Here is a 10,691-nt window from a genome sequence, read left to right on the forward strand (position 1 = left end):
CGCAGCGCTGAGAACAAGAGTGGGAGAAGTGAAAAAGAGGTCTGCTCTTTTGCTGCTTGTTTATTTTATTTTATTCACTTTTTTTTGTGTTATATATGGACATAAAACAAGAAACAAGCAAACAAAAGAGGGCTAGGATTTGAAAGTACATACATTTAAAAGAAGGTACAAATATGAAAAGTAGGCTAACGTTAGTCACCTGTAAAGTTAGCCTACATGGTGACAATAGCAGTTCCCTCGAGTGGCTGTGCGTGTGTGGGTCCAAAGCGTTTGTGTGCTCGCGCGCTTGTGTTTAGGGCCGGGGTGGGGGCACAAAAAAAAAATTGGCACCGGGGCCTGTCACCATGATGTTGCGCTGCTGTAGGGACGTACGGTCTGCCGGTTGATTGGGTCTGATAGCCCGCAATCAGACCCAATCAACCGGCAGATCCGTAGTGCCCCAAACATGACTCCGCAGCCCCATCTGCAGGCCAAACACCGTATGTCCCCCCCCCAACACACTCACATTGGAAACGAATGGAACAGCATTAAGAGTATTTTTGTTAGTAGTGATCCCATTTTTTCAAGTATTCCTCTCCATTATCTTTTTGAATCCGCAACACAAAAGTCAATTTCTCCATTGCTCAATAGTGTTTTGATAGTGTAATTGTTTTGTCATTTGTTATTTAGCAGTGTCTTCATGTACTTTGAAATGAAGGGGGCTGTGTGTGAAGGTGTAAAAGGTTTTCAAGGAACTTCGTAAGAAGAAGTCCAGTGAAGGCAGGCAACATTTCTGAGAAATCAATCAAATCAATGTATTTGATTGTTTATTCCTGAATATAATTTCCCAAACTAGATATTTTACTTTAAAAACAAAACCACAAGCCTTCATGGAGCCATGTCGTGAACATCACAATGCTAGTGGTAACCTTGTATTGTTAGACAAGCTAGTGGCTAAATGACTATTTGACAAATTCACAAGAGGGGACAAATTCGAAAAAAATAGAATTGTTGACAGAAAGCAAAGATCTTGATTTAGGTCTTAATAGCAATGTGTTCACAGCCTATTTGAAACTTAGCAACTAGCAACCTTCCGGTTACCAGTCAACCCGCTCTTCAGAGTTAAGTGTGGGTGTGTGGGTGTGTGTGTGGGTGGGTGTTTGTGTGTGTGTGTGTGTGTGTTTGTGTGTGTGTGTGTGTGTGTGTGTGTGTGTGTGTGTGTGTGTGTGTGTGTGTGTGTGTGTGTGTGTGTGTGTGTGTGTGCTTGGCTTCGTACTGTGACCTTTACTTAGAGAGAGACTTAATGGATTATTTCCCTGCCTCTCTCCCTCATGTGGATACCCATGAGGATACAAACTTAAAAACCTTTTGGATATACATTTTTCATTATAAAAGTCAGGTAGTTTTAATATGCATGAAATATATACAGAATATAGTAGAATAACACTCAAGTTTTTTCTCTGATTCGCACTTTTTCTCACACATAGACAAACACACAGACACACACACACACACGCACACACATACACACACACGCACACACACATGCACGCACACACACGCAATCACACATGCACGTACACACACGCACACAGTCTTGCCAACCCAGGGCTGTCCATTTCTCTCCATAACAAGATCACTTGGCAAACGTAATCCTCCCACCCGAAATCCCTTGCTTCAACCAATTAGAAAAGGGCTCTCCGCTTAGCCCCCTCCCCCCACTCACACTCACACACTCACACACACACACACACACACACACACACACACACACACACACACACACACACACACACACACACACACACAGGGTGCCCTCGTCAATTGCCCTCTTATCTAAACATGTATCATGTCCCACACACTCTATGAAATGATATCATAGTCATCCTTTGTGTAATGAGGCTGCCCTCACTATGCTAACCTTTGTGTAAGTGGTGTGGGATTAGGGCGGTCAGATCCTAGCTTCTATTACATGTCAGTCCTCGCCACGTGGGCCTCTCTGGGTCAGACAGAGCAACTGACAGACACACAGACCTATTGAAGGACACACCCCCTGACCAGTTGTCTCAAGCTGTTGTTGGCTAAGACACGTGGGAGGAAAGAGAATGGCATGCAGAACGCAGATTGCATAATGCTTATCTTCATTAAATAGTGCACATGAAACACAACTGTTTCAGCTCAGCAATAGCCGCTCTAACAAACCGCAGACATTGCTATAAAGGCCGCTATATTGCTATAGACACCACAGAATATAAATGTAATTGAGCCTGGTAATAACAACCAATAATCAATCACACTATCAGGCAAAATAGAATCGAAATGATCCTTTCCTTCAGGTTTTAATTTATCTATTTGTTAATGTCAATCCTCTAGTAGTATAAAGGACATTCATCTCTCTCTCTCTCTCTCTCTCTCTCTCTCTGTGTCATGATGATGACCGTTCCCTCGTGTTGTATGGGCAGCTTATGTCTGCAGCGAGACAGAGGAGTAGAGCCACACAGGAGACTGTCCTAGGAGGGGTGACTGTCCTGATTAAACACACACACACACACACACACACACACACACACACACACACACACACACACACACACACACACACACACACACACTTTGCTGCTGCTAGCATATGGTCAACGGATAATGAAAAACGACGGCACGTATGACCTTGGCAACGTGCGTCTCTCTAAATATATATATATAATTGTACAACTATGGTGCTAAAATTGAGGATTGAACCCAGCATTCTCTGGCAAGGAGTCAGGCACACTGTTTCGTCCTGTGTCCTCTTTGGTATTCTATTTTTCAAGAGAGCATGGAGATTACCGAATTAAAACTTTATCATAATAGAGTAATATAACAAAACCCTTCAGTTTTACATTGCAGTTTTAATACACATTTCTGGTGTTATTTTTATAACGCCGCCTATCACCATCCCTCCCAGTGCCTTGGGCCGGTTGATGGAGGTTTGACCCTCCAACAGGAGACAGACAGAACATTCTACCTGTTTGTAATGGGGCTGCAGAATATAGCCTCATCAATATCAATATCACAATATGAATGACAGCATGTCTATTTTTGACGTCTGTATTTATTTGAAAGCACTGTAATAGGGACATCTTAATCAAAATATATTTTGCCTTCCACATAATGAATTGATTAAAATAAAAGAAGGAAATAGGTTTTTATCTCACACTATTAGTTAGTAGTTAAGTAGTAAGCAAACTTCTGACACTACAATGACTACAACTACAAAGACAAATGACGAAGAAATTTACATCATAAAGCTTATTTTGAATGCTTCATTAATATATGTAGACCTTTAAACTGGCCATCCCTTACTCGTTACGGCAGAATGGCAGATAATATCTGGGTTACAAATTGAACACCAAAGAATGCCAAATTATAGCAGAACTATAGAAACCTAGTCAACATCACTTCCTCCCTCGCTGTTTGACGTTATATCCAATGATATTAAGATGTGTCGACTCAAAGTCATGTTATACCTCCAACACCCCCAAGGCGCGGCTGGCTAGCATTACTTTGTCACTCTGCACAATACAATACAATCCTGCAGACCTTAAACACTTTCCCTGTGCTGTGAGTTACAGTTAGCTATTGACAGTAATGATCATTAGACACACATACAACCTCATACTGAATCTGTACTCCAATCACATACAACTTATAAACATCGCGTGTGCTAGCACAAGTACAAAAACATACATGCATTGACAAGACATAAAGTAAAACATACTGAGTCGTCGTCGTCCCCCACACACACACACACGCACACCCTCCACCACCATCTCTATCCTAATGTGTATGCAAGGTGCATGCCTCTGTTTAATGAACTGATAGACGGATCTGATTTGAATCAGGAAGTTCTACTTCCCAATGTAAACACAAGGCGGTCAGAAAGGCCCTGTTAGAACACTTGGCCCGGAGCGTCTTCAGAGATAAGGAGGTGGACTTAGAGGAGACAGAGAAGCTGCTTATAGCCAACAAGAGATTAAGTCCCGTGTGACAACGCAGTGAAGCTTTCGTTCTTTTTTAGCGATGTGTTTCAGGGCATGGATGGTCTATTTTATTGACTGTGTTATGGGACGTCTGGGGCCCCTTGCAGGTTATCCTCTCACCCCCGTGTCCGGTGAGGGCAGGACTTCCTGTAGGAAACGGGCACGTTCACAGGGGGAACGTAACTACATGAAGTAGGCTACCTGTTCAGTGTTAAACAGCGTTTGCGGTGCAGTGCCTTTACTTTAGAGTGTCGCGTTCTGGCAACAGACACGGGACTCCTGTCTGCACTTTAAGGGCATATACAACAGAAAATGAAATGTCTCCGAATGTAAAAATTATAGGCCTACGTCAACCATTCGAAATTGCTAATTTTAAGGCATGCTTTAGGTCACCAAATTAGAGAATCAGTATAAATATTGACAAATTATTTATAATATGAAAAAATAGAGGAAAATATTAAATTGCATTTTTGTATGTATGACGGTAGTTGATCAAATAGATCCCTCTCCTCAGTCCACTCAAGCCCGAGTGTGACAGATTGGAGGTGCACAGCCGGTTGTAAGATTGTGGGAGAGCCAAAAGCTTAACCATGCTGTTGTAAACTGCATGAGCAGACACTGGCATTCTGTTCTGTGATTGCACCTCATACATGAAGGCCCTATATCAAATCACACTTGACCCAACTTCCATCAAAAGTTGCCTACGTATATTGTTATTGTCACAATTAGGTTAAGACTTTGATAGTAATGTAGGCCTATAGGGTATGTAGCCCAAGCAGGGTCGAATTTATAGGCTTAGGCCTACATAGCAGCTATGTAGGCTACTTTTATGCGTGTGCCATATTTTCATGAAATGATCACCATCATCATATGATCAGCAACATAAATTAGAATCAAGGACGTAGCCTGTCAATTGGAGCAATCTAATAATGAAGGATGCCATCCTCAGAGAGAGAATCAAATCAAATCACAAAGGAAACAGCATTCTGTAAAACATTCAGTTAAATGTAGGAAAACTGAAGCATTTTATTTATTTAAATTTTCCTCCCCTGTCCCCTCCATTCTGAGTGAACTATCATTTTATTTTATACGCAAATTACTATCAATTAGCGAAGCGATCGGTCCGTTAAGCCCTTAAAAAACATTTAAAAATAAGAAAATCTTACCTCAATGATAATGTATTGGAATTAAAACTGAAAACCCTTACCTTAATTGGACTTTCTACTCTGTTTGGTTGTTTTTTATTCTCCCGTTAAGATAGTCCAGGTAAACCCGCAGAGAGCACTAGTGAGCGCGACACCCGTCGGCCTGTTTTCAGGACGGATTAGCCAGGAGCGTCTAACCACGTGGGGGAGCCCTAAGCCTCTCCGAGGGAGCGAGACTCGGCCAATGAAAGAAAAATCGAATAGTAATGAAGTAATAATATTTTTTATTATAAGACCCTAATTGTTATAATTGATCATTTAGTACTATAAGGCATAAGTAAATCTTGCAGAAGCCTTAAAAGTTATGTTAATGTTGACTTCCAGAATGGAAAAAAGGAGAAAACTTTGTTGAAGTGTTTTTTCGGAAGGAAAATAACAAAAAAGCTGAATACAGCCGTTACTTCCCCTGAGAAAGGATTTCCACAAGGAGTGTCCTTGGTCCCACATTAAATCAGTTGCAAGATACCTTTGTTTGTGTGTGTGTGTGTGTGTGTGTGTGTGTGTGTGTGTGTGTGTGTGTGTGTGTGTGTGTGTGTGTGTGTGTGTGTGTGTGCGTGTGTCTGAGAGGTACCTAGCTGCTGAGAATTGTATTAAGGACGTTAATGGTACCACAGAGGAGACTGTTGCAGTAGGCGAGCCTGGATGTTACGGATGCTCGAATGAGTGTTTCTGCAGCAGTGAGTGAGAGTGAGGGTCGGAGGTGGAAGAAGGCTGTTTTGTTGTCGTGGTTGACATGGGGCAGGATGGAGAGGGTGAAGTCAAGGATGACCCTAAGGTTTCGGATTTGGTTGGAGGGGGTGACGGTGGAGCCAACAATGTTGGGCAGGTGTCAAGGGTTGAGTGATGGTCTTTGAGGAGAGGTAGAGTTGAGCATCGTCGGCAAAACAGTGAAACCGGAGGCCGTGGCATTAGAGGATATTTCTGAGTCGGAGCATGTAAAAGATGAAGAGTAGGGGACCAAGCACTGAACCCTGGGGGAGTCCGTGAGCGACAGGAGCGATGGTAACTGCAGTTGTTGATTGAGATGAATTGATCACTGTTGGAGAGGTATGACTGGAACCAGGAGAGGGCAGCTCCAGTAATAGCAAGGGTGGATGTGAGGTGTGTGATGAGTGTGGAATGGTTAATGGTCTCAAAAGCAGCGCTGATATACAGAAGGATGTGGATGCTGATGAAACCGGAATATGAGGATTACAGCAGGTAATTTGTGGTTGATCAGAGCAGTCAGTGCTGTGGGTCTTGATCTGAGCAACAACGTCTCTCTGGTGCATTGGACTCGAAGGGCGGAAAAGGGTCGGTAGTTATTTGGGGAGTGCGGATTGAGTCCAGGTTAGAGTAACGGGGTGACTGAAAAGCTTTAAAGTGTAGGGGACATAGCCAGAACAGTTTGGTATACAGTTGTAACTTTATCCACTCAATTCAGATAGTTTTTGAACTATTTGCCATCCCTCTCTAATCAGATCCTGCCCCCTCCATAAGCAGTTAAAACATGATTTACAATAGCGTCAGTATAATGTATAACATGGTTCGGTTGAGTGAAAAACTCCGTAAGCTATGCAGTTACACCCCTAGGTCATCATTAGGCTTTTTTCCCCCCTCATTTTGATAGCTGACTTCCCTCAGACCTGTTAAGGTAATTTCGTCATAGCACATGTCAAACCAATTCCAGTCATAAGTTAGCTTTCCTACAGTACGGCACCATTATGATGGTCAAAAGAGACCAAGGACGCCAAACTCCAGCTCAAAGTACTTTATTCAGACTCAGATCAAATAGGCATTGAGGAAAGAGATCTCACAGCTCAAATGAGAACCCTCACACTGAAACAATCATTTTTTTTTTCCCCCATTCAGTGACAATAACCTTGCCGTCTTTATTGAAAGTAGTAACGAGAGATCAACACAGAATCAAGACGTGGATTAAGACAGAACTGCACGCCCGTGAGTCCCATCACTAGACTAAAGCCTTTGGGCGTTTAGCTGGAGCCCTTAAAGGTGTGCTTGTCAAACAGGTACTCGGCCATCCCGTTCGGAGGGGTGCTCATGCGACGCAGGTTGCTGACGTAGTCGCCCAGCTTCTTGATGGCCTCCACCTGTTCGTTCAGGTAGTGGGTCTCCAGGAAGTCGTTCATCTGAAAAACAGGAAGGTGGACAGTCAGCTAGGGAGCTGTAGAACACATACGCAATCAAGACGTCAAGCTTTGGTGGCTAAATAAAGATAGGGGCCTTCTGTTTAGGAAGAGATTATGGATGCTTCTTTACTCACATGGGGGTCTCCGTGGTTAGAAGAGATCTTGTGCAGGTCTAGTAGGGCCTGGTTCACGGTCTTCTCCAGGTTCAGGGCAGCCTCCAAGGCCTCCAGACCGGTGCCCCACTCATCACGCTCAGGTTTCTGTAGGGTCAAACAGGCGGTCGTTCAAATAAGTCACAAATATAAACGCCAAATCTACCTAAACATGTAGGATACTTCCGTTATCCAATGTGGGGGAAATAACTGCCATAACCACTTGTGGCTCGGTCAAAAGGAACATTTCCTCCGTGCTACACGGAGATTCAGGCCCTTCTCACCTTGACGTCCTGCAGGAAGATCCTCCCTCCTCGGTTATTCTGGAAGGCCATGAGCTTCTCGGCGTGCTCCCGCTCCTCATGGCTGTTCTCCTTGAAGAAGTGGGCAAAGCCAGGCAGTGCTACGTCGTCACGGCTGAAATAGAAAGCCTGGGGACGTGAAGAGTAAGAAATTAGTGAACAGAGTAGAGGGTGCGTGACACACGATTACGCATAATAACTACCATTGCTGTTATTTAAGGGTAAGGTAATAATTTGGCTGGGATTTCATAGAGCCACATGTTGAGTCATCCAAAAAGATGTTGATCGGGTAAACGCCCGACAACTCCAAAGAAGCAGGCATGACGGAGCACTTTTGACCAAGCGTTGGCGCAGATCAATGACTCAACAATTTCAGGTCAAAGAAAGCTGAGGCAGCAAGTACATTGTACGAAATGACGTTAGCTTTTCTTACCATGGACTGGTATGTGTAGGAGGCATACATTTCCATGTTGATCATCCGATTGACGGCGGCCTCACAGTCTTGGTGGTAGTTCTGACGAATCTGAGAAGTCATTTTTGCTGGCGTTCGGTAGTTTTCTTGATAAAAAGTAGAAAAATAGAGTATCTGTTTCTATATAGATATGAGGTATCAAAAAGGTTAAGGATGTCGAGTCAAGTTAATCGAAATGATGTCAAAGCAAGGATGAAAGAAGAAGTTCCGTTCAAACACTGTTGAAGCAAGACCTTTTCCCTTCTGAGTGAAGACCTCTGCGAGCAGCCTCTGTATTTATAGGCTGGGTGGACGCCCACACGACTTTAGGGCCAACCGATTCACGAGCTGAGCAGGAAAGGGGGGCCGTATAAAACAAACGGGCACTCATTTACATATCACGAGGTTATTTCTTTATTTATATCTTGGAATAATCTTCCAACTAGCCTAATCGTTAGATATATTATATAAAAGTAAAGAAATACTGCAACTCATTTTTTATAGATTGTTAATCCTCTTTGTGAAACCCCACTGATAAGGGTTTTCTCCAATGCATCTGCCTGTGTATTGCAGATGTAGGACTATTGCCCAATACAACAGATATTTTGTAGTATTCTTACTGCCTCGAATTCTGTTGTGTTAAATTGTTTAAACATATCCCAGGATCACCTGAGAAGGGAAAGAGACCATATAAGGTCGACATGCTGTGGAAAAGTAAGCCTGCGAAAGAACATCGCCCTTCATTTCACATCACTCTATCAGATGGTGTGATTCTGTAATATGGTTTTACAACATCGCTAAAGAACAGTGTTGCAAAACTATGCAGACCTATAAAGACCCATCATAAACTGGCCTGCTACTTTTGCATTCAAATGTGCTGCTGTTTGTTACTTTGTTTAACAACATATATAATGAAGTGCCAAATCACATGACTAGTACATTATTTGTATCTAGGCTGCATAAAAACATTGGTAAATTACAAAAATGTTAAATATCCCTGTACAAGCTAACCACAACAACCAACCCGTAGCTCTCTTCACTCCCCCTATCGTTCTCGAATGAGTTCATGGGCGTCAGTGTAATAGACTGTTCACATGGATTTATATATAAAAAACAACAAGCGACAATATACATTTATGTGGGATTGTTTTCTTGTTTGATGTTGCCAAATATGTTCTCTGAGTAATAACAGGACTTGATACTGCACATAGCCGGAGTGGAGGGTAGTCATTAGTGTGGCTTTAATACTTTTGCTTGTAGAGTATCATGGCGACTTACTATTGACTTTACTCGACTAAACTAGCCCGGCGAGATGTCATGACTTGTACATTTTTATAATCCTTTTTATTCCTATTAAATCACAACATCCAAGTGGGACAGAAGTCAAAATGCACAGCGAACACTAGACTAACTGAAACCATTTCTATTCAGAGCTCTACTACAGTTCAGTACCGTTAAGCACAGAAGGTCGTTTCTGTTCTTGTTTCTGAATTCATGAGTATAAGTATGGTGAGACACTTCCCCTAGTTATTTTGAGCTTGGTCACCAAAGTGAGAATAGCGTCTGGGAGTCTTGTGTTTAGGTGTAAATGCAGAGTCATGGTCTGCTGACGATTTTTGCTTTGTCATGGCTGTGACTCTGCACTTTTGTGGCACAAAGGCCATCCTGTTGGATCTTGTCGGTGTGACTGTGTGCGTGTCGAGGTAAAGAGTAAGAACAAATATAAGTCAAAGTACAGTATCTTACAAAACAAAGGCAACTAGTCTAATTTCATATCTTAATCCGCTCTTTATTAGCTATTATTATTATTATTAAAAGAATGTGACGCAGCACATTTTATAACATTTGATCTTTAATAACAAACATTTTATAAAGGCATGGCTTTCACACATTTTGAAACTCTTTAAGTGCTTTCCGGGAATGTTACTGCCATCAAATTATGAATGTAGTTCGCTGGCTGAAGATTACAGTATCACATTGTTCAGTGCCAAGAATTATTACCTGGAAAGAAATCAACGCTTATATAAGCTGAAATACAAGGCAGAAATGGCTGGAATATACAGGTTTAAATCAGATTTTTTAGATGGATTCATACTTTCTCTCGTACTGCGAATACTACCAAAGCAAGTACTTTCACTGGAAATTATACAGTAGAAGTCCTGCTTGAATACAAGAGGTAGAACGTTAACCACCAAGATTGTAGCAAAGCCTTTTCACATATTAAAATTATATTATTCTATCAAACACTATCAGAGGTAACACTTTGGGTTGCACTGAAAACGTTAACGAAAGACGACTTATGCATTTCTGTGATATATCATAATGCATATGCAAATATGTATATTTTTATCATTTTCTACATTTGACAGAACATGAGAAATGGAACTGATGTACCAAATGCTAGAGGAACGATCCCACTGTATTTTTAGAAACATCGTCGAACACCACCTCACG

At 42.1% G+C, this 10,691-nt stretch overlaps 1 protein-coding gene across 1 annotated transcript; it reads right to left on the reverse strand.

Moving 5' to 3' along the window:
• Window positions 1–6,938: 6,938 nt before the first annotated feature.
• On the reverse strand, window positions 6,939–8,521 carry LOC307083011 (ferritin, middle subunit-like). The gene is made up of 4 exons (XM_079746788.1): window positions 8,220–8,521; window positions 7,769–7,915; window positions 7,467–7,592; window positions 6,939–7,332 (listed from the first exon to the last, which is right to left on the reverse strand). Exons 1-4 carry the CDS (start codon window positions 8,319–8,321, stop codon window positions 7,177–7,179), a joined length of 531 nt encoding a protein of 176 aa, XP_079602914.1. The 5' UTR covers window positions 8,322–8,521; the 3' UTR covers window positions 6,939–7,176.
• Between the last annotated feature and the right edge of the window lie 2,170 nt (window positions 8,522–10,691).

Source organism: Pollachius pollachius (genome assembly GCF_949987615.1).
Source record: "Pollachius pollachius genome assembly, chromosome: 11".
Lineage (NCBI taxonomy): Eukaryota > Metazoa > Chordata > Actinopteri > Gadiformes > Gadidae > Pollachius > Pollachius pollachius.